General features: G+C 35.7%; 1 protein-coding gene across 1 annotated transcript; it reads right to left on the reverse strand.

The window, feature by feature from the left end:
- Positions 1 to 9,809: 9,809 nt before the first annotated feature.
- Positions 9,810 to 25,698, reverse strand: LOC118262965 (probable maleylacetoacetate isomerase 1). Its single transcript, XM_035574682.2, has 5 exons — positions 25,548 to 25,698; positions 23,195 to 23,381; positions 13,625 to 13,743; positions 11,156 to 11,373; positions 9,810 to 10,600 (listed from the first exon to the last, which is right to left on the reverse strand). The coding sequence occupies exons 1-5, from the start codon at positions 25,548 to 25,550 to the stop codon at positions 10,489 to 10,491; spliced, it is 639 nt and encodes a 212-aa protein (XP_035430575.2). The 5' UTR covers positions 25,551 to 25,698; the 3' UTR covers positions 9,810 to 10,488.
- Positions 25,699 to 25,853: the final 155 nt, after the last annotated feature.

The raw sequence follows: 25,853 nt of genomic DNA on the forward strand, positions 1-25,853 counted from the left end.
ATCACGGCTGAAGAAAGAAAAAAAATGTGTACGAATTTGACACAAAATGAGCAGCATCGCTCTTTAATAAACTCTAAGGGTGCTTTTCTTCCAGAGATGTGCTATGTAGTTTGTAGCTTTGCTACGAAAATATAATAGCTAAGCTGTAAAACTGTGTGACCGTTTTCACCGATACTAAGCTACGTAGCGGTGCGAGTAAGATGTGCTACGAAGATGTGCCGCTGCAAAGTTGCTGCTCGAAGAAGATGCGCAGTTTGAATATGCGATGTACCTATAATAGGGAAACCATTCATAGCACGTATCCATAGTACGTATCCTTCCATATAAAAAACATGGCTTAGCTGATTGCGTTTCCACCAGTGCTTAGCTATGTGTACCATTGAATATGATTGATGGAAGCCAAACGCATGTACAGTAACGTAGCATAACACATCCTTTTGAAAAGCTCTCTAATCCAACTGAAACCATCTCTCTTCTCACATAGAAAGGGGTTCATAGTCCAGCAATGGACTGTCATCAAGGGTTGTTTATGACGATTATAAAGTAATTAGATAACAAAACAAAATCTTTCACATGGATACCTTCTCAAAATGTTTATTGTATAACAATACGGATTCTTTGGCCCGGAAAATGGGTCAACCCTTAGTAAGTTACCTTGAATGTAAGTCCAAATTGTTTCCTACCAAAAAATAAAGGTTTAAAAGCTTGTAACATAAAAATAGTTGTAACACCGTCGATAGCAGTTCCCATAAAAGTTTATGGTTCCCGTGAGTGCAATCAGAGTAAGAAGCTGTTACAAGTAAGTATACTATCTGTTTAGGTATTTTGTTTTTGTTGGATGAAATGATCTAGAATAACATCCCATCTTTCTTTCGAATGGAGTGTTAATTTTTTTTTATGAGTTCTAATAATAGGTTTCGAGCTGCGGAAGCAGCCGAGGTAACACCTCCTGAAGATGCTCCATGGAGGAGCGAAACATATGTCGTGTGTGTTGCAACCTCTGCTGTATGAGCTTTTAATTTCGGGCGGGCGGTGTTGCACACCGTATGCTAAATTATGTAATATACTATAAGCTTAATAAAAAGGTGCCTACACTTTAATATATGGACATCGGTTTAAAAAAAAATGTCTAAGCGCTGTATCTGAATCTCCCTGATCTTGTGTAGATGCGGTGCAGCTCTCACAGGCTGTTGATGATGATGTGCTGTGACTAAATCACATTTTGCTTGGTACAATCAAACTTGATACCATTTCTAAGCAGTCTTACTTCCATTCAACCAGTCAGTGTAATGATCGACTCACGTTTGCTTAAGAATTTCAGCTTCTGACGAGTTTTAAGTTTTAATTAGAATTTCGCGTCACGAGTTTCTGATGTTGTTTGACTTAGAAGTTAGGAAGGTAGAATGGGATCGTGTGTCGACTGTACGTTGTGGATCTCTTACTACGACTCGACTGCTGTCGGATCCTGTGTCGATACTTTGTTAGCTATTTCAAGCGTGAATGAGCTTGAGACTTCGAGTTCCTTTTACAAATCGGACGTAGAAGTTTTTACACATGTCATTTTTTTACTAGTAAAATATTATTGGCGGCTTGGGTTGACTGCACGATTGGTGCGGTAACTGGGTCCGATTCCCGCACGGAGCAACTCTTGTGCGATCCACAAATTATTGTTTCGGGTCTGGGTGTCATATATATGTGAACTTGTATGTTTGTACAAATGTACACGTCGTCCACGACTGGAGAAAATCCTAGTGTGGGGCAATGTGTTGACAAAACAAACACGAATTTTGCCCAGTGTATGAAGTTATGTGTATGACAATATGCACCTGTTGGGGCATGGAAACTATACCAATGTTTTTATCACGGTAATATAAATAAATAAGTGGCAGTAGACTAGATTTATTACAGTGAAAACTATCTAATAACATTAATGGCGAAAGGAGCCTGTACTATAAGTACCGTACATTTCAACCTGTTGTGGTGATTAATAACTCCTTGGTAGACCTTTACTGTGGACAAACATACATTCTGGACCTATATCTTTTAACTTAATACCTAAGTACATTATCTACACGTGGTCAGCGTTGTGTGTTGTTACATTGTTATTTGTTACCATTTATCTGTTGTAACACTAACTGTCGCATTCAGAGATATTTAATGATTACTTAAACTATTCCTTAGTAACGATTTTGTTTGAAAACATTTGCTAAGGATTGGGTTAAGTAACCATTAAATGAATCTAAGAACAGAGTTAATAAGCGTTTGTTTTATCACCTTCAAACAAGTAGCCCATTAAGTTATGTGACAGATAGTTCATACAAATTGAGTTTTTAATTCAAATTGATCCGGTACATAGCGGCTACCTAGATATTGTGAAGCAGGTGCTAAATATTTTACATCCTACTGCGGACTACCTACCGGGTTACCGGGGCTCCGGCTCGAAAAGCAGGGTTAGGAACGGGGTGGTTTTTAGTCAGTCAGAGTCTGACACTCGCTCTCGCCTCGCCTAAGGCGAGAGAAGTCATTGGATGATTTCCCCATCTACATATTATCTTTTATAACTAATTGTATGATTTTCCTTTTAACAAAAATAAAATAAAATATTGCCATACAGGGGTTGCGGTCAACAGCTCACGACCTTTAGAAATGTTTCTGATAGTCTACATGACAATTTTCAAGTATAAAGCATGTGCAATTGAATTTTTGTGACATTTTCCATTGAAGCAATTTAATGACCTCCAATTTATAAAGATTTTAGAGTCTTTTGACTTTCGATTCTGAGAATTTATGTTCAGACGTCTGCTATGCTGCTTTTTGTATTGTTTTTTTTTCATAAGTAACGTTAGGTACTGCTTTTTTGACAATTGTAATTAAATTATTTTTTTCAAACATGTGTTTTATGTACCGTATTTTTCTTGTATGAAAGGTGAGAATGGCGGCACATGATCAGTGACAGATGACAGAAGTCACACATAGACGATCGACGAATAAATCAACGGATGAACATAAATCCAACATTGCACATACGGTACCTACTAAGTTTATATACGAATAAACATAGATAGAGAGTCCCAACGAACAACAGTTGGGAAGAAAGCCCGCCAGGCACGATCACCTCGACTGGTCGGAGGATCCTCCATTTCTTAGGGAACGTTACTCTCTGTTTCCTAAAAAGAGATTAGTTATGATCTGTAGAGTTTACTGCAGTAGCTGTACAGTTAAAATGATCATTTATTGAGCGAATTTCAATTTTAAAATGAAGAAAGATTATTGATTGCCTTCAACTTGATGAAATTCTCGAAGGAATGTGCCTAATAACACTAAACTTTTATTAACATTTTATATTTATGATTTAAGAAATTGACTGATCGGTACTCAACCGGTGAATACACTGAGTTTACACCGATCGAATACACAAATACACGTTCAATCTAAAAATAAATATTTTTGCTTTCTTACGGTCGAATTGTAAAAGGTTTTGTTCATTTATAAATGTCACATCTAAAGGTATGGAGACCCGCTGGCATTTAGGAATGAAAATCATATGACTCGGCTTTATAGATCTGATTTACGATCGCTTTTCTTAAATAAAAGTGTGAATCAGCTAGCATTTTGCGTGTTACCTTTACTGCACGTGTTCGAGGCCGGACCCCTTTTGGCTTGCGACTACATATACCTAACATTATTCCTCATATTTTTCCGAGAAATCGTAGGATTGTTGTACGCAGTTAAAGGAAATTTGTGGTATTTGTATTATTTTCGTGTTTCGTGACTGAAGTATTGCGTCGGTGTTGAAAATGAATTTATTTTTATTAGTGAGACCAGTAGGGCGCTACTTGAATGCCAGTGTTTTGCATCTTGCCTTAAATTCACTTAAGTCTATGATGCCATGTCGGTTTGTCCCAAAACAAATGTCGTATAATACACACATTTTTATTAGAAAATTATGTATTATAGGATATTCATAGATCATTAACACGACTGGTATACAAATTCGATATCAAGGTCGATTTCAACGATTCAAAATTATTAGGTTCAATGTAATTGAATTTTATTTCGTACTTTGTTGTAAACGGACGTGCCGAAGAATTATAAAATTAATAAATAAAAACTCGCTGAATCGTGACCTAGATTACCTACTGACCGAATAATACGTAATTGAAAAAGTGCAACATGCAATTCAAAAGAACACAGTCATATCTAGGTTAAATAACAAAAACTGCAACATAAAACCATGGATCACGGCTGGTCTCATACGATGTATGAAAACTAGAGATAAACTGCATATGAAAGCTAAAGCTAATCCGAATAATTTAATATTGCAAGTGTCATATAAGCGATATCGTAACTTTTGTAACGACCTCCTAAAAAAAGTAAAACGCAATTACGATAACACTGCACTTAAAGAGGCTGGTGCAGATAGCAAAAAGATCTGGAAAATTATTAAAAATGTGACGTATAATGCAAAACAGAATCAGTCTTCTTCAGGTTTATTACAAGCACATTCATCACAGTTGGCATCTGCGAACATAGCAAATAATTTCTTTGTTAACGTGGGCAAGTGTTTAGCTGACAAAATTCGGACACAATCGCAGTACCTAACAAGCTCATTGTTTGCATATAGCTCTACTTTATCATCCTTTGTGTTACTAGATACTGACGAAGCGGAAGTCGAAAGGATTATTACGGGTCTAAAAGCCGACTGTGCAGTTGGTTGGGATAACATACCTAATAAAATTATTAAGCAATTCAAAGATCTGTTAGTACCGCCGTTAACTTGCATTTTTAATAAATGTTTAAATACAGGTGTGTTCCCCAAGTGCTTAAAAAAGCTGTTGTTGTCCCAATTTACAAATCAGGGAGTAAAGACCAAGTGACGAATTATAGGCCTATTTCCTTACTGCCTTCTATGTCTAAAATATTGGAAAAGATTATAAACAATAGGCTTTATAAATATTTGGAGGATAAATCTATTCTATCTAAGCGGCAGTTTGGATTTAGACCTAAAATGTCTACAGATAATGCCGTACACCATCTAACCGCCTATCTAGCTCAGGAACTTGATAAAGGTAACCACACAGTAGGAATTTTCCTGGACCTCGCCAAAGCTTTTGACACAGTTTCTATTCCCATTTTATTGCGCAAGCTTGAAGCCATAGGCATCAGGGAAACTCAGCTGAAACTATTTAAGAGCTATCTAGAAGAACGTACGCAATGTGTAAAGATTGGAAATATTATTAGCGATGATGAAGAAAGCACAGCTTTCGGAATTCCTCAAGGAAGTATTTTGGGGCCGTCACTCTTTTTAATATACATAAACGATCTCTGTAATCTAAATTTAGATCACGGCCATATCGTTTGTTATGCCGACGACACTGCACTTTTGTTTTCGGCTGACTCGGAAGAAAATGTCTACAAGTTTGCGCAACACGGATTCAATGTTATTAATAAATGGCTTCAAAATAATTATCTAACCTTAAATGCTGACAAGACAAATTACGTCAAGTTTTCAATGCGCAAGCAAAAACTAACTAGCACTACCACAACATTATATGCTCATAACTGCACATTTAGCATAAATAACCAATGTGTTTGTCCTAATATTAAAATGTCTAATACAGTAAGGTACCTTGGAATTATAATAGACGAAACACTTTCATTTAAACATCATATAGAAGCTGTAAATATTAGAATTCGTAAATTGATATTTGTTTTCAGAAAATTACGAAACATTGCAGACCCAAAATTAATTAGACAAGTGTACTTTGCTCTATGCCAATCGATACTAACATACTGCATTACCACATGGGGTGGAGCAGGTAAAACATTGTTACTAACTACCGAAAGAGCCCAGAGGGCAATTCTCAAAGTGTCTACTTTCCGGCCTTTCCTTTTTCCCACTAACCTACTATACAAGAAATGTGAAGTACTAACCGTCCGACAGTTATTCATAATGAGTATTGCATTAAAGCAGCACTCAGATCTAATATATAGCACGGATGTCACTAACAAAAGACGTAAAGATCAAGTCTGTCCTCAAAATCACACCAAACATGCTTTCACATCGAAATTTTACCTGTTTCTTGGTCCTCTACTTTACAATAGATTGAACGCGAAGGCAAACATATATTGCTTAAATAATGTTAACTGTAAGAGAATTCTTAAGGAAACTCTTCAAAAAATGTCCTACGATGATACAGAGAAGTTACTACTTGTGCTAAAGTGATTTTGTTTTTATTTTGCTTTTTTTAACATTTTTGGATTTTTTTGTGTTTTTAGACAATTTTTAATTAAAAAATATTGTTAATTAAGAATGTAGAAGTTAAGATTTGGTAATAATATTATAATATAATAGTATAAGATATCTTGTCCTCGTTTACAGATCATTTAATTTATTGTATTTTAGAATCCTTTTGATTATTTGTTAATTTTAAATTATTTTAGCTCTTCTCGCCTGAAACACAGGATTTCCTAGTTCAGGCATGTAAGACTCGGATTTAAGTTTAATATTTAAGACTATATGTAATTCATCCTGTAAAGAAATTTTTGAATAAAATATTTATTTATTTAATATTTATTTATTAATTTAATGAAAATTATTCAAAAATTCTTTCTATAATGTGCCATGAATAGGCATTAAAACGATGTCAATAGCTGTCATAGTTACTGAGTTACACATAAACGTTACTCATCAACGTAATTGCTTTTTGCCGAAGAAACCTTGGATCAATTGTTTGATGTAATCAATGGAAGGAATTTCAGTACCTATTACTGAAATTGTGGACGTAGTTGTGTATGGCTATGTAGGCAGGTATGGCTTGTTTTAAGTTTGTAGTAGATTCTAAACTTGTATGTTAGGTATATAGGTACGTAATTATTTTATTGAAAGGGTAAGCTAACATAATTAATTTTAATTAAAAAAAAAATGTTATGTCATCCTGCTTATTTTTAAAGGGGGAATATCATCCAACGACTTCGCCCGTCTTGGGCGAGGCGACAGGGAGTGTAAGAGTGTAAGACTGTTACTGACTAAAAACCACCCCGTTCCTACTCTTGCTTTTCAGTCAATCAGGTAATTCATACTCACCTAATACAATAAATGGGAAAGTGTGTTTGTTTGCTAGTCTGTTTGTCTTTTATGTAGAATCATATAAGCTGCTATTTGTCTCCGTCTAACCTACTAACCCCCCGCTTTCCTAAAATGGGGATTGGAAGTTTGTATGCAACATTCCGATATAGAAAACTAAAAAAATGGTATGTGCCCACATACCATTTTTTTAGTGTTACGTTTTTAGTGTTTTTAGTGTACTTCTGACTAACAAAAAAGTCCTGCATCATATTTTTTTCTAGAAATCTGAACCCAACCTTTTAAAAATTACTTATTAGAATACAATATAGGTGTCATGACCTACGACAAAGGGTGAATGATTAACACTTTCGATTGATTCACGGTCAAATGCCTTTCACACAGGTACTACTAGTTACATAGTTTATTTGACTCACGTAAAAACATACTCTAATACCCATTATTTATTTTTTCAATGGACTTTGGTTACCTTTACCTTTAAATGTAGTAATCTATTCGTTGATTTACGATACTACGAGCACCTAAGGTCAGTCTAGGGCCCTGGATGACCTCCAGGTACATTTAATACACTCATATTTTTAACAGACACGTTCTGAGAGTCATTCAGTGCAAAATATTGCGATACTTATCGTATGCAATATATAATAACTATTTAATATTCAAGTGTTATTTTATTCTTTGTTCATAAATATTATACTGACTTGACGGCCTCGTTGGTCGAGTGGTCGCAAGTGCGACTGCCGGACAAGGGTCTCGGGTTCGATACCCGGGTCGGGAAAAGTATTACTGGGCTTTTTTCGGTTTTTCGAATATTTCTTAGTAGTAGCACGGAGTCTGGAATTGTGTCCAGTATATGACAATAGGCTCATCCCCTATTACATGGGACTTATAACACAAATGGTGAAAAGTGGGTGTAGATTGTATAGCGGCATTACGTGCCCTAATGTGCACCTCTGCCTATGAGTTATGCTATAAAATGCGTGACGTTCTTTTGTGCATAAATATTATTATCGTCATTATTTATTAGGAACAATGAGAATAACGGTTAATAAATTCGCCTGTCTGTCTGTTTGTCTATGTATGTTATGTAGGCAATTCTAGGAGTAATACTTCTTATTGCAGCTGTGGCCTAAATATGCAGAGTTAGTAATTCAACAATTTATGATACTTGTATCTTTTACGTCTGTATCGTATTAGAGGCGATGAGTAAGCTATGTCTCTGTGGCTACATGCAGACATACGACACAGTACCTATATTTGGTATTGGCACACAATCGATGGGACCTTAGCAATTATTTTATTTTGCAACTCAGAAATTATTATACTTCAGCACGAATTTGCTGGCACGTTCGGAGTGATACCAAGGCCTCACAGAAAACCGACATGAAACCACGCTTGCGTTGTGTTTCGTTGTGTAAGTGAGGTTACCGGAGGACCAATTACAACTCTTCCCAATCTTCCTAATCCCCGATTCCCCAACAATCCTTAAATTCCTAACTCCCAAAAGGCCGGCAACGCACTTGTAACGCTTTTTGTGTTTCGGGTGTCTATGGGCGGCGGCCATTGCTTACCATCAGGTGATGCGCCTGTTCGTCTATTATAAAAAAATACCGAAAAAGTCAATTAATTTTGTTAAATTGTAATAGTATCATACTTACTAATTCAGTCGTGACTTGCTATAGTATGTCTGATAGCATTCTATGTTAGATTGGCACTTTCAAGGGTATATAAGGAACTACTCTAAAGAAAGGCAAATATTTTGGTAGTTATGTTATGGGCCGTTAACTTCGCTTCATGTTTACGGAAAGCCATTAGATAGAGTTATACGATTTGTGGATTATGGTAATAAAATGTTATGATGTGTCTGTCAAAAGTATAAGCTGATGTCTTGATATAGTAGAATATGATTTATTTCTCTTCAAAATGTTTTTTCAGTACTATGTGAATATTGTACACTGCTACAAGTTCTTTTAGTTGCCACAAGAAGTTCACTTCTGAACACAGTTCCTACTAAGTACGTACGTGAAGCCATTGGACTTCTATGCCCTTAGTACGAGTTTGCTTTACGTTGAATAAAAATGAAACGGGAGCGCGTTCGGCACTCTGATTGGTTGGAGTATTCGTGGCAGCCAATTAGACCCTTTAGTACAAGTTCACTTTACGTTTAAAGTACTCGAAATGTGAGCGCGTACGGTGCTCTGATTGATTGGTTTACGCGTTCTCATTTAGATCTCGTTGAGCGTAAAGTAAACTCGTACTAAAGCCACAGAGCACCAAACGCGGTCTCGTTTCGTTTTTATTCAACGTAAAGCAAACTCATACTAAGAAGTGACCAGCATCCAGTGGCTCCTCGCGACATTTATCAGGTCATCAGTCCATTTTGTGTCCGTTCTTTAGCTCACATCACTATTAATTTATACAACTCGACAGAAGCATGCCAGTTATGACTATTTCGAAATTTAATAGACCAATAACACTTTGCCCAACCTTGAATTGAATCTGTGCGTGTGTTTATGATATAGGCCAATGAGGTCAATAAAGCGTGTAATTCATTTAGTCTTTTAATTATGAGTAATGATTTTTGTTTGGTTGTTTTAATTAAGAAATGACGTTGCCCTAGTGGGGGCATTTTTTTCATGTATCTTGGGTTTCAAGCATATAATATCACTTACGTAGGTACACAAAAGTTGTTAAAGTAACGAAACTAGAAATAAAATCAATGTTATAAAATAGATAGGTTTATTATATATTCCTCAATTAAAAATACAACAAAAAATGGCAAAAAGTAAGAAAAACTCTGATAATGTTTTAATTAAAATCTTATTACAAAAGTCCTCATCTGTATCCTTAGTACGAGTAGCGCGTTCGGTGCTCTGATTGGCCGGCACGAATGAACCAACCAATCAGAGCGCCGAACGCGTTCTCGTTTCGTTTTCATTCAACGTGAAGCAAACTCGTACTAAGGGTACTGAAGCTGTCTAAATGTACTTTGAATTTATTCTGGAAAGCTGTCCGAGTCGTTATTTCTGATTTTGTGTTGTTAGGATTAAATACACACTGGAGAGAAAGTACTATACAATTTTCGTGTCTGAATTATTAATATGGCCGCGGCGCTGTACTACACTTTAATGTACTACGATACAATAAGTATTTTACATTTTATTGTAATTTTCGTGAGACATACTTAATTAATTATTATGTTATCGGCTTAATCACGTAACTGTTTGACGAGGAATTTGCGATTGTCGCGTTGCTACTTGAGGGTTGAATAGCAGCGCGACAATCGCCGCGTCGTGTATCGCGGAACGCTGCTCATTAATATGAGCCTCTAGCATGGCTTGAAACTAGTCGAGTTCCTAGTCAAACAGTTACGCGAGTAAGCCGATAACATATTAAGTATTTTACATTTTCGATTTAATAACTTTTGGGTGAGTTTCTTTAAAAACTTTCTCTTTTAACAATTTTTCGTACAGCCTCGAAACTGTTGGGTATTTACTGATGTCCAATGCGTGTCTGAAAAAGATAAAAAAGTACTTTAAACATCTTCAATACATAGTAATTTTTTTCAATCGAAACTTTTCTTGAACTTAAATCTTGATATAGTGAAGAAATTGAATGTAAATACATGTGATCTTCGTGAAAAAGGATGGCTAACGTCTTATATGCTTAGTAGATAAAATATTATCTATGGAAAAAAGTATGTAATGGAATAAAAACATAGATTGTTAGCTTTGTGTCTCGTGGCAATTTTCGAGGGAAGTGGTTCGCAAGCCTACCTCGTAATCTACCCCAAGTTATTAAAATCTACATTATAATTACGCTTGTCGAATGAGATATCGCGTACCTACATACTTTTTTCTGGAAATAATTACTACTGTTATTAAGGTTTACCTATCCGTTGTGTTTAGAAACATTATCCTCTAAAATGAGGACGCCCTTGACTTTAATAAGGTGAAATAAGTTGGAAAATTCTATTTTTTTTACCTTCATACACATTAGAAGTGTTACTTTCACAGTCTAACAAAAATAACCTTTACGATTTACGTAATAAAGATGAAATCTCCATACCTGCCGACAGCATTGTACACTTGAGGCACCAGACATAAATCAGCCAACGTGATCTGGTCTCCGACGCAATATTCTCCAGCAGATTTCTGCAGGAGGTCCTCCAAAGTCTGCAGGCCACGATCGGTCCAGTATCTTGTGAACTTGGTGTATTGTTCTGTCGTGGGGAATTGGGATTGCAGACCGTTATTCTGTAGAGGCTGGATGCCGGACACTACCACCTGTTAAACAGACATGAATGTATTTTATTGAGAGTAGACCAGGCGATCATTTTTGCTGAGGATAATCATCAGAATATGAACTTTACTTCGACGTAGTTGGATAAAAATTGTTACGAGTACGAGGTATATCTGACTGTGGGATAAAACTGATGGCATTTGCGAAAATTACATCCACGATAACTTCACAATAGGGTAGATGAGTAAATGTCCGTTTTGTAGAATATTTTAAAACATTACTCTTACTAGAAACAAATGCTTTCGAAGACATATTGATTTGAAATATCGTGTGACGTCACTTTTAGGTACGTTTTATACGTAGAAATGACGTATTTGCTCCCACTCCTAAACTTAAATTCGTTTTATCTAAGTATTGTTATCTTATATGAAAAAAATACGTGTCTAATATTTTTTCATTACCTAACTGACGGACAAAACAGATTTTTAATTTTGCATACCCCGTCATTATCACTATTATTTCCGTAATTTCCTTATTTATGCTTAAAAACTTTCAAGATAAAAATCTCGAGATAAATTAATAAAAGTATGGTGGTAAAGATGCAAAATTTTTCTTACTAAAATTTTTCGCTGACTCAATTCGGAGCACCCTTGATAATTTAAAGCTTTATGCTAATTACCGGCCCCCACGCGAAAGAGGTGCCGCCAGTGGAGGTGCCGGCATTGGAGTTAGCACCTCGAAAATTCCCGTTTAATAGGGCCAGAGACAGGTTAAATGATAAATTCAATTAATTATCTAATTCAGAGAACAGTTAGTGAAAGTTTAGCCATTAACCGTTTTTATTATTGGCCCATGTTTTGTCAGCATATTAACTTGGGAATTTATTGTCTTTGCCGAGGTAATAGGGTCTTTAAAAGGGTTTCATAATAGCTTTATATGGGTCAAATTTAATTATTGAGTGGGATTTAAGTTGGAATAATGATGAATATTTGCTTTTGTATTTAGTGTTAAAGTTTGAGCCTTTTTTTGTCAAAGTTATCTCTGTATCTTATATGCATGTAAAAATGAATTGCTGTTCGTTAGTCTCGCCAAAACTCGAAAACGGCTGGAACGATTTGGATAATTTTGGTCTTGAATTATTTGTGGAAGTCCAGGGAAGGTTTAAAAGGTGAAAAAAAAAATATATTGAGATGGTACGAAGTTTACCGGATCAGCTAGTCTCTATATATAAAAAACAATTGCTGTTCGTTAGTCTCGCTAAAACTCGAGAAGGGCTGGACCGATTTTTAAATTGTTGACCTTGAATTATTTGTGGAAGTCCAGGGAAGGATTAAAAGGCGAGAATAAAATGTTTGAGGCGGTACGAAGTTTGCCGGGCCAGCTAGTATTTAATAAAAATCAATTGCTGTTCGTTAGTCTCGCTAAAACTCGAGATCGGCTGGACCGATTTGGCTAATATTGGTCTTGAATTATTTGTGGAAGTCCAGGAAAGGTTTAAAAGGTAAGAACAAAATGTTTGAGGCGGTACGAAGTCTGCTCGGTCAGCTATTTAAAGTTAGATACTTAAACTAGGGATTGTTAGACTTTAAGTTTGTCTAGTCGATCTGTGATAAGACCCTCTCATATTGTTGTCCCCTCTAGGCTGTTATTTCAATATTTGTTAGAGACTTATGAAGATCCTACAAATACTAGATTAGGATTTATCCTCCAGAGCGGATAATTACTAGTATTAGTTCAGACGGTTGGGACCTAGTGCTTACATCCATCGATTTATTCCAATGAGTGCTCTAATACACAATGAAAAAAATAATATTTGGTGTATTATATTTATAATCTTCATTTTATTTTATTTTTGAGCACATAACTACCGTTTATCTGCTTTTCATAAAAATATTCCATTTAAAGGTTATCTGGAAGAAATCACTTTGTATGATAAGACCGCCAATTGTACGCATATCACTTAAAATGTATGTAACCTAGGCTAATGAAATGTGTACAATAAAGCATATATACATAAATAAATAAATAATATTTTCTGTAGACCTTCCTAAAGAACAATGTATTCCTTCAAAGTATTGCATTTCAGATTTTCCAAAATTTCTCAGTAGTAGCACGGAGTCTGGAATTGTGCCCAATACTTATATTGCAATAGGCTCACCCCATATTACATGTGACGTATAACAGAAATGGTGAAAGTTACACCTTCCTCAACATTCTCACTCTCCCATTCAAAAAGCAAGCACACTTTACAGATCAGACCTTTTGTGTTTATTCCTGTGTCTAGTCTGTACATACCTCAACGAGTTCCCTCATTCTAGCCCTCAGCACTGGAGTCTTCGGAGTGAGGGCTGGTTCAGGACGAGTATCCTCCAGGTACTGCACGATGGCCATGGACTCCACCAGTGTCACATTGTCTAAACACAAAGTAAATTCTTCAATATGATATATTATGATAACATTTCAAATGCTTTCTGGTGACTATGTTATTATACTATTAGGGATTTGTTGGGATATTTAGTCTAAATTGTCCTTAGTGTAGACTAAAGGAACCTTGGTGCGATAGGACTCCATTTTTAGCGAAAACGTGTGAGACTAGGTGGTCTTCTGTTATTTCTTTTAAGAAAACACATTTTAATATTTACGCTTCTCAAGATAAATAAATTGTTCCAACTATCCAAAACTAGAATGAACATTTATCAAAAGTCTATTCCATACAATCGCAGACGAGGAATTTAAATATAAACATGACGTTAAGAATTGATAGCTATTGATTGACCATTGACAACACATAATCAAAGGCTGACAAAATGGTGTGAGTTGAATTGAGCCAATAAATAAATGATAGCGAGAGTATTTACCAATAGGAGGCCGAATAAAGGAACGCACAAAGAGAGCACGTAGTCGAACATAGGGGCCGGTGTTTGGTAAAAGGCTCCTCTTTATTATAAAGGCCTATAAAAGTGCTTGAATAGAAAGCTGACAAAAAGTGGGTTCTTGTTAGTCAGAAGACAGTCAACATTAAGTAAATAAAAACATATCAGAAGATATTATTTCAATGCACTTTAGAGATTAAATAAAACTTAAGAGTGTAATGTAATTAAATGGATCTCATGCTTTGGGCGAGGCGAGAGGGAGTGTCAGACTTTTCCTGAATAAAAACGACCCCGTTCCTAGTCCTGCATTTTGAGCCGGAGCCCCGATAAAACACTAGACAGTCCGCAGCTCCGTTAATGAAATGGCTACCTTCAATGTTTATGCGAAATACTAAGAAAATGGAAAGACCCAGTAGTAATAAACACATGTTATTCGGGATTATACCTAGAATCTTTGTAAAATGTCAATGGATAAACATCCTACACATTACCCACCGAAGGATTGTTCAGCGTACGAACCCTTTCTTGGTTTCAATAGAAATATTTTACGAACTTTTGTAGTCCGTGGGCAAAGCCGCTGGTCCGTCAACGCATCAATCCTGTGAAGACTTTATAAAAATATTCACTCCGATTGATACCGATGTGATCACAACTCGGTTGATTGGTCCCGTTGTGCCTACAGAACCATTAAATTTGCTAGAAGGTCTCACTATTCATTGATCCTCCGTCAACAGTGTCCCTTGAACAGTCAAATAATTCACTTAATTCATCTCGTATTTGATTTACAGGTAAATTAAGCGAACTTTAGAAATTCCTCGAGGTGGAAAGTTTGAACAAATAAGGCTGTCAAGTGGTAAATTATTTTCCTGAGTCCATTTATGACAATTTGAACCTTGTAGTGTGGTGATAGATGTGTTTATGCTGTGGTTGCTAGCTCTTGTTTTCTGTACTACCTTTGATCGTTGTCCCGAAAGCACACATATACATAATTGCTGTCAACATTGGTTACGCCACTAGTTTTCTGCATAGAAACTTGGCTTTAGTGAGCGAATAATTTTTACGTTATATCTCTGTTTACAGTGTTCTTTTTCTTATTTTCTTAAAAGTTTTTAAACAATATCCCAAGTGGATTGGATTGTGGAGATATTATTGCATCCATTTGCTTAAAAACTGTTTATACAAATTACTTAGAGTACTCGCAGACATTCCTATCAAATTACTTACATTCGACAATATTCGGCAACAATATGGTGCCTATCTATTGAAATTAAAATTCCGATCAGAAAACAGATTGAGCCCTAATAACTTTTATTAATAAAGAAAATATGAACAGTTTCCATTTCAAATAAAGCTTCAGTAATAACATTCCTTCAAAGATGGTCTAGAATTAAAATAGCGATTTTATTACTGCGTAAAGTTGAACAAACTGTTGTGATACAGATATATTACGAGGCACTTTACAGGATTCAATGACCCAAATAGTTACCAATTCAGTCAGAGTTTTTCTATGTGCGATGATATTAGACGGCGACACATTCATTTAATAGCTATTTGTGGAGTTATTGACCGGTCCACTTAAACAAACGGTCGGTTGCCTCGAGCACGCAAATGATGTTTGATTGTACTTGTGCCAGGCCGCGGACCAACGACACTGCTTGAATTTTTAATATTGCAGCTTTTTACATCTCCATTAAATCCCGACTGACTCAGCAAGGACTAAAAACTTTTTGGTCCGAGTTTGAGTTGAGTGCATTGTAATGATTCCATTTTATTTGCGGCCAGTATTATGATTCCATATTTGAATTCTGTTCTTTTTTCGAATTGTTATTTTTTTTTTACATTGTTTTGGTGTTTACTTTTCTTCCATTGTTCCATGATTATCATCTTATTTTTTCGTTAGTTCACCCTACCCAATTTAAAATTAGTTTTCTAAACTTAAATTTTGTTTATGTTTAAGACATACGTGGTCAAGTTTTAAACTTTAATAAGATAAGAAAACTAATTTAACTAATTTCTAGGTTATTGAATGAGAATTAGCTATAAAACGAAACACTAACATAACAAACAAACTTCTCTTAAGCAAACAAAAGGGATACAAATAACAACCCGTGGAATATTCTAGACAGAATGTACTTACAACTTCATCACATACAACTGTTTTACCAAAATACTAAAGCTGTTATCAGAGTCTGTAATCTTTGGCGAATCGTTTTAAAACGAGTAACGGATCTCTAATGGTGGAGATAGTAAATTATAGGGGTGTGGAGATTAGCAGCCCTAATGTGTTTTCTGTTTGGTCTACCTAGAACAGTGGTTCAAAACCGGTGGCCCGTGGACAAAATATTATCCGTGAAATAAAAAAAAACATACACAAGATTATTCTTGTGTCACGGTTAAAGCTCGAATTAAACTTATTTAAAAGAGACTGAGAATAGCAACTGATTTCAATAATCCAAACGTCACAATTTTTATGAGTGAATGAGATAATATCTAGTGACCAATGAAAAAACAATGTAAAGAAAAGAAATAGTGGTCCCTAGATAGCAAGAGTTATAAAAGTGGTCCTTGACCAGAAAATGGTAAGGAACCCCTACTGGCTAAAAACCACCTCGTTCCTACTTCTGCTTTTCGAGCCGGAGCCCTGGTGAACCCGTGGTTAAGCTAGGTAGTCCGTAGCTCCAGATCAAGCATCAGCCCTACTCGGCCCCATCGGTGGTGGGTTGGGAACCTCTGATCTGACATTAACTTGCACTTATTAAGTGGTGGTAAACAGAGATGGGTCGTTAATCTAAGGATTCTTAAGTTCATTTCATTTTGTTTACAATATTACAATGTATTTATTTCTGCGATAGTTGAAACTGAAAACTTTTAAATTGATTGCCAAGTTTTTCAATAGAATTAACATTTAATTCATTTTAAAGTTTTCTGTTAGTTTTAGTAACGGTTAAATACTACAAAATGTATAGTAATAATCGATTATTTTCTTTGAAAACCCTTCTATTTTCTCTTTCTCTCATATACAAAAATGAATTGATTTTCGTTAGTTTCGCTAAAACTTGAAAACGGCTGGATCGATTTGAATCATTTTAGTCTTAAATTATTTGTAGAAGTCTAGGGAAGATTTAAAAGGTGAGAAATAAATATTTGAGGCGGGACGAAGTTTGCCGGGTCAGCTAGTAAAAATTAAATGTAGTCTTTAGAAACAATACATTGCCGCCATTTTTCTTTTAACAAGTATGTACATTAAGCTTGGTACAAGGTAAATGATTTTGAAATCCTCAAATCATGAAACAAGTTAATCAAGAATGTATAACTAAGGTTGTCGTATCATACGAATATGTACATTGGCTTAGCGTAGGCGTAAGGTAAAGACATTGTATCATTGTAAGATATTGTTTTATTTTCATCTTATTTTTCTGTGTTTACATGGGACTATGAACTCATTTTAAATCTCTCTCTATCCCTTCTCCGTATTCTGCATCTGATGGTTGATATAAAAATAGTTTGTGGTCCGAATAAAATGATGATCTTTATTAAAAGTCTAAAGAAATACGAATTAAACTAAGGCTTCGACAGTATTACAAGAAATGATCTTATATGATTTTGAATTTGTAAAAATCTATTTTTTCTTCAATAGTATTTTTTGCTTTAATGAGCAATATTGATGAGTAGTGAACTTTTTTTTATTACTGAAGCAGTAATGTCTGGTCTAAATTGAACAGTTTACAATTTCAGCTTCATAAGAACTTTATGTTGCAATATCTAAGTATAGAATGTAATCTATGCGGGTCCAATTATTCCTATTTATATCTGTGAGTAAGGAGATTGTCTTGTGGCACAGATAAGCTTAAAGGCTAGCCTCTAATTGTTTCTACTTAGTCCATTAGAGGTTCAGGGGAATGCGCAGATGCAATTGATAGTACGGTATCTAATAACGTACCGTATACTACTTAGTAGGTACATGATAAAGAAAATAATTCGTCATTTGTTTTTTTTCGAATTATTTTTTTTGTTTATCATAAAGACTAAGGAGGACTTGGAGGCCTTTGTAAAGACTTATGGTTTTTCTTCTAGGATTTTTCTTTTGAGGTAGCATATACTTTTTACTTATAATTTGTAATTACCTTCTTAACTACTTGTCTGGTTACTTTTTAACACTTTAACCGACTGTGTCGCATATATACGACACATATTTCTGTGTTCTCTGCCACTCATGTCGTATTGCTGCGACAAAGAACACGATTCACACCATTGGTCCTCCTTATTTAGTATACATATATTTTTTCGATTTGTAGCCTCTGGCTAGGGGCACGGTAATTGATATTTAACTGAGCGGCTAAAGGACTAAACATTTCTAAATCTTGACTTACGGTCTAGCTATTTCAATGCCTCCATAACCAAAAGCTTAACGACTTATAGTTAGCCTGATTCCTGATTCATAACCAAATTACCTCGAGATATTCACGGTAAATCAAACAAAATAAACAAGAGTCATCAATCAAAGTATAGTTCACAACAAACTATCGAACACAGACCAACACTTGTACCTAATTACCTCTACAAGTTGATAGCGTTCTTCTGATTGACAGTTTGTCAATCCAAAACGAGAAATTGAATTTAGGCGTGAAAGTACCACGTGTGATTAGGGTTCCCAGATTAGAATGTGAAAATTCCGGAGATGATTCCTGATATTGGGTGAAAAATTCTGAACATTTTTTATTTATGTTGCTATGCTTGCTTATTCAAGTGAATAAGCAAATCTTATAGTTTTAAACTGCGATACACATGCGTGGCATGCATGGATGGGTTGAGGAGAATTGTTTTCTATCATCAACTGCCCACTTAAGTATTTATTTTATAGTTTTATTCGATTCTTAAGATCAGAACCAAATGTTAAATGTGCACAGGTATAGGGGATGATAGGATCCTAGTTTCTTCCCCATTTTCCCAAAAAAGCTAGGGCCTTCTGAAGATTTCCCCCGTAAAAAAAGGGATGGGGATGTCATTTACAAGTGTCATTTACGTCAATTCCATATAGTTTTCTACTCTTTTGGTAGAAAAAGGCTAAATAGCATTTGGCTCAGCACTGGATGGCTAAGGTTTCTCCGTATTACGTACGAGGACTTACATTCCCGAAAAATTTCAAACGTAGTCAACCCTACCTATGACTGAAGTGTATATTAAACGTGTTAATGAGCCGGTTATTAGCCGAGAGCAGAGTGCACTCGATCGGGCCAAGAGGCTATTGTGACAGCATGACATCAGCGAATATTGAACTAAATGCATGTCCGGACATACAGCGGCCTAATATGAGGAACACGTCAGCCAATGATTATGCAGATTTATTGTGTTCACTTATACTTTGTTGGTTAGGTTTATTATACGAGCGTGGAGTAGAATAATTGGCTTTTTCTATTTGGATTGAGGGATTTTGATTGTAATTTTTGTTTTATTTTTTTATTGGATGTCAGTTTTTATACTTGTTTTCTATTCTTAATAACATAAGGTTTTTAGTTGTTTCTAATCATCGTAGTTACATGTTACAACAGGACGGTAAAAAATCAAGAAGTATGTACCTAAACAAACAAGACTGGTAATTTCGATGTGTAAGTTTTTCTGGTTTTACTACAAATTACCTCTGAGTTTGTTTCGACTTTTTTTATAATAATTTTGACATTTAAAATTGCTTTTTGTAGCCTATTTGTTAAAATAAATTAATTTCATTCCATTTAATTTCGTTTCATTTCATTTCAAATCAATTCAATTCATTTTAATTAATTTCCTTTCAATTCATTTCAAATAAGTAAACTTTGGATTAAGAAAACCTTGTCAGCACATTCCAAGTCCCTAAGTATGTCTCGTAGGAAAGTTACAGTTCTAACAAGAATGTCAATACGGTCGAAACAAGGAAAGTGAATTTGTAAACGAAGTCATGTAGAAAATGGCCAGCCATGCCCAACAATTCGTGACTCCCAGTTAATACAGACAAAGGAGGGTTTAACTACTATTGTAGGAAGATTAAAACAATCTCTTTAACTACTGTACACACGATTGCAGACTATACTGAACCTTGATAATGTATATTATTGACTATCGAACATGAAGTTTTCACTCAATTAATTATTATGTTATCGGTTTACTCACGTAACTGTTTGACGAGGAACTCGACTAGTTTCAAACCATGCTGGAGGCTCATATTCATGAGCAGCATTCCGCGATACACGACGCGAAAATGGCCGCGTCGTGTCGTGAAACAGTTAAGTACGTGATTAAGCCAATAACATAATAATTAATTTAGTGTGTCTCACGAAAGTTATAATAAAATTTAAATTCCAGATCCATAAAAATCGTATTACCTATGTATTTTTATTACTTCAACTGTTGATATCTACCTAAATATAAACCGTATAACTGTCAGATATCACGCAAATAATATTATTATCATAGTTGAGTAGAAATTCCCCGTAAACATCCCACTAACCCTTTTCAAAACACAATACAGTTGTCGCATTCTGTCAAATTAAAATCTACGTATCGATAAGGCGATATCAACATGAAAAGCTGAATATTTTCTACTCATTTCCTTTTCATCAAATCGAACGGATATTGGTATATTAGGAGGTTTTATCGACATGAACGTGTCGATATAATAACCTCGTATTATATGTTTAAAGACGCACAACCCTACATTAAATGTGTAAGGAATGAAGGTGTGAATATGTTCACAAAAATTGAAAATGTGGAATTCCAATTCTTACGATATTTTGTTAACGTTTTCTGAATTTTGTTATTTTATAGTTTCCGAAAATATATTTACTTTTCTACGGTTAACCATAGGATTATTAATTGTAAGGCTTATAAAATGTCAAATCATCGTATATATCCCGTCCCTTTTTTTTAAGGGGGAAAATCATTCTGTGACTTCTCTCGCCTTGGGCGAGGCGAGAGGGAGCGTCCTGCTTTTCGAGCCGGAGCCCCAGTAAACCCGCTAGTTAGTCCGCAGCTCATTTCCCTGTCCCTAGGATATCGTGTCCTATGAACAATTATAAATACACTAGATCAGAACTTAATTGGATGATGTAGTATCTTTAACAGTCATTTTGTTGTCGTAACGACAAGACTTTTTGATTGTCAGTCTTGAACGTTTTTTACAGATACAGCAGAAACAAGGGGTTTGACTTTCTTTGCATAACAAAACATTGTCAACCTTTTCTTTTTTATACCACGATGGTAAGTGGTTACCGTGGCCTATGAACGCTTGCAACATTTGCGGCTTTACATGCGTTTTGTCAACCCTTAAGAAACCTATTTACTCCTTTATTGAAATACCCCATGTTGTAGCTTGTAGCCTACTGGGAAAACCTCAGCTCATTCCACAATTCTTAGAAAACAATTCAACAAAATAAAATAACAATAATAATATGTATTGTCCGCGTATTTTAATCATATTTTGTAGTGAAATCTTCTGCGAAAATGACGAAAATGACTTATTATTTCTTTTGCCTAGGGGAAATTACTTTTGGGGCCTATTGGGATATTGTGAGTACAATCAACCCACATGTATTTACAACGAAAACGAGTGACATTATGTTATGTTCGTCACGATGGCGAAGTAATATTTATTTTCAGGACCGACCTATGCCCGAGGACGTAGGTTTGTGTATAGTTGACAATTTTCCACGTTTTTTCTTGCGGTAATAAGAGGAAAACGGACTGACTAATTGTGTTGTGTAAAAAAAATTGAATGTTCGGACAGGAACGGTACTATTTAGAGTTGTTTAGGTAAATACAAATACCGTAGTAAAAAGATTATGTACTTATACATATACATTACACATTAGAATGAAACACACGACCATGGCTGGTAAAAAAGATTACATATTTTTCATTGAAAGTGTGGGCAGTACTTTAACCATAGTAAAAATCATGTAATAAATAAAGGGAATGGTATGTCTGGTTATTTTATTATAGAAGTTACAAACGGTGTATAGGTATTGAGACTTTTTACTTGAACACACTGAAATTACTTACGAGAGTATAAGAATATTATTATCTTGTATAAAGTGAGACACTGCTAATGTCTTGTTGTAGCAATTTTCTTGGTTTATGAATTTCTTTTAAGTATGTTATAAATAAAGAATTTAGTACATAGTTAATCCTACTGATATTATGAATTAAAAAGTTTGTATGTTTGTTTGTTACTCCTTTACGGCAAAATAGCTGAAGGGTTCGATGAATTTTGGAACAAGGATAGATCATGGTGTAAAATAACACATATGCACGTTGTATCTCACGGGAACGGGGACAAAACCGCTGGCAGAAGCTTATATAAAAATGATAAATGAGTGTCTATTCTGAAAGTCTGAAGTGAATGTTAGAAATGATAGACAGACAATAATAGACAGGTACTTTAGTATAAATGATAAAGTGCCGCGACATACAGCCAAGATAAGCTGACACTACTTTGTAGTACATTATTCAAACTGTGATGGGTCAGCGTAAATGGTTATGCTGACGTCATTGCTGCGTTGCTATTTATAAGTACCTATTAGGAATTAATTGAGTAAGTAATTGATGATTGAATACTCGTATAATTGCTGTTATTCAATTAAGAACCTAAGAGATATAGATATAGGATTCTTTATATTATTCTTATGCATATTATCAAGTAGTGCATATCTGCGCATACAGCAATGAATATTGGATGAGGAAATCAAGTTATTATCAGCAGCCTTTTTTCTTGAATGCGAATCACATAAGTGTCAATTTCGGTGACCTAACTGAAAATCTCATACCTTCCGAGGGTCTACGGGGCTCCGGCTCAACGAGCAGGCGTGGAAACGGGGTGGTTTTTAGTCAGTAAAAGTCTGACACTCCCTCTCGCCTCGCACAAGGCGAGAGAAGTAATTGGATGATTCCCTAATCATGAGATCTTTGTCTTTTATGAGATGATGATTACCAATGAAATAAATATACGGAAAACTTTACTTACCTATCACTAAAGCAGGTACTTTCTGCGCAGGATTGATGGCTCGGAACTGTTCAGTTTGCTGCTGGTTGGTCTTCACGATGTCAATAGAACGCTCCTCGAAAGGAATGCCTTTAAGATGCAGAGCTGCTCGCACCCGCCACGAGCATGATGACAGCCAGAAAGCGTAGAGAATTGCACGGTTTTCGGCCTTGGAAAGGAGTTTAAGATATTTGTTTGAAATCTTTTTTTTCTCTCTTATTGCCTACGTATTTACTTATAAGTTTGCTTAATTGAATAGATTACATGGACTGGTAATACTGCATGGAACTTAGAATGATGGTATAATTTCGGTTTTTGACAGTTAGGCATTGTTGTGGGGTCAGTATTTATTTCTTATTAAGGAAAACGTTGCTACGAGCAGGAATCGAATATCCGTTCTCCAGTGTGTCGTGAATTGGTCGTGTATGTAAGGTAATGCTTCCCTATTAGTTATTCTTCCTAAGTCTTCAGTATAAAGCAAACCGATGGTGATTTATAGCGTAAACGTGTAATTATTGATATTTTACGATAATTATTTACTTAATCATACCTACTAATAGTGAATAGGTACTACCGTGCATTGAATCGCAATGCACTATAAAAATTACTTAGCTCCTATCTAGATAAAGTTTCTCTGCATCTCAGACACGAGTCGTCTAAACTGTCGCAAAGTAAACATCTTACATTTCCAATCGCGGTGTTGTTGAAAGTGGTAATGCGAGATTTATTCGATGACAAATAAAACGTGTCTAGTCTAGACATGCTTAGGAATTGTTTGCTTTGAGCTTGATTGAACATGTTTGAAAGGGAAGGGACATTCAGATACCAGACATACGTTTGTTTTACACATTCTTTGATTGAATGCGATCTTTTTATGTGACGTTGGCGTTAAGAGATTTTTGAATTAAATATTTAATACGTCGCGGCGATCTCTTCCAATTATTTCTTGTATTTCAATGAGACATTATGATTATCATTCGTATGTTTATTTTAAAAGATCCCAACGCTACATACAGTCATTTACTTATTCACCTACTTAATGAAATGTGTCTAAAATAACTTATGAAGGTGGGAAAATCATTCAATGACTTTTCTCGCTTTGGGTGAGGCGAGAATGTCAGACTCTTACTGACAAAAACCACCGTTCCTTCTCCTGTCGAGCCGGAGCCCCGGTAAACCCGCTAGGTAGTCCGCAGCTCCGGATTAGGCATCAGCCCTACTAGGCCCAACCTGTGGTGGTCTGATGAATGAGGCGCGCGCGGAACGCGACGCGCCGCACGCACGGGTCTGGTTCTGGTCGGGCGGCGAACTACCCGTTTGCTCGCCGTCCGCAGGCCCGCACATTACGGTGGCCGGAGATCGTCACGCGATCCCCGACGCCCGGAGTGTCTCTCGCGACGGCTGGGGTGTGAGGAGGTTCGTTTCTCACGCGCCCCGCCTCCTCCTTAGCTAGCATGACTGCTTCGCAGAAGGAGGAGACGGCATCCCAGTCCCCTCGCTCCGCACCATGGCTTGTACCAATGCCGGACGCGAGAGGTCGCCGTCGCCGACTACATCCCTGAGGACACGGCGGTGCTCAGCCCATGCAGGGCACAGCGCCACCGTATGTTCCTGTGTCCTCAGGACGATCCTCGCAGTGATGACACCCGGGCGTTTCCTCCCGCCCAATCAGAAACAGGAACCTACCGAAACTAAAATAACTTATGATATAAAGTACGTTAGTTACGAAGTAAGTAGTGTTGTGTTTATAGTGCCTACCCGCTTACTAGAGGTTCTAAATACTAACTAAATATTTAATAGAGACCCTCCCTTGACATTTGAGTTGTTATCTCACAATAAAACAGAACCGGTAATAAACTAAAAGCGTAAACATGATAGACTAGTATAAAAATTATTCCGTAAATTTTGAGGTTAGGTTTTAAAGTTCATTAACCTGACACTACTTCTATTTCTAAACACGGCAACTATTTTACACTTAAAATAGTATTATTGGAGCTAAAATAAGATATTGTTGTTGATAAAAATACTCAAGTCTATATAAATCAAAGTCACAAAGAAATTAGATAGAATATCGAGTCTATGTCGATATTTTCCAATGAAACATGAGTAGGTGTTGTGTTTATAAACAATTTTAATTAGAAACTGACACAGGCTAAACAACAAACAGCCTGTCAAGACTGACCATACATCAATCAAGTGATTACCTCTGTCTATCCACAACTGACACATAAATTAACCTGCATCATTAAGGTAGCTAATTAACTATTAATACACCATAATTTGCGGCACGAAATATTTAAACGTTCTTATAAATAAATAGAGGTTTGTTACTTACCATTTCAGACGTTTGAATAACTTTTTTTATGTAATAATATCGTGATAACACTTATCAAAACAGTTGATGTTGTTATGTCAACATGACATTCCGATTGGACGGCGATCGTTCTCAAGGTTACATTTATAAGTCTGTAGGTATATTTAATGCATGATTTTATTAAATTATAAGTATCAATTGATAATAATATATTTTTTTGAATGATGAAAGGTTTAATAATGTAAGCTCAATTTATTAAGATCTGTGGTCATCGATTTGTTCAAACAATTCCACATTAAACCACTAGATGTCGCTATAACCTATTTA

Source organism: Spodoptera frugiperda, chromosome 12, assembly GCF_023101765.2.
Source record: "Spodoptera frugiperda isolate SF20-4 chromosome 12, AGI-APGP_CSIRO_Sfru_2.0, whole genome shotgun sequence".
Lineage (NCBI taxonomy): Eukaryota > Metazoa > Arthropoda > Insecta > Lepidoptera > Noctuidae > Spodoptera > Spodoptera frugiperda.

Excerpts from the sequence above, each read along its gene's own strand:
- LOC118262965 (XM_035574682.2), bottom strand. Across the intron at positions 13,744-23,194 it reads AGTACCTGCTTTAGTGATAG|ACAATGTGACACTGGTGGAG; the intron begins GTAAGTAAAGTT and ends CTTTGTGTTTAG. Across the intron at positions 11,374-13,624 it reads GAATGAGGGAACTCGTTGAG|GTGGTAGTGTCCGGCATCCA; the intron begins GTATGTACAGAC and ends TCTGTTTAACAG.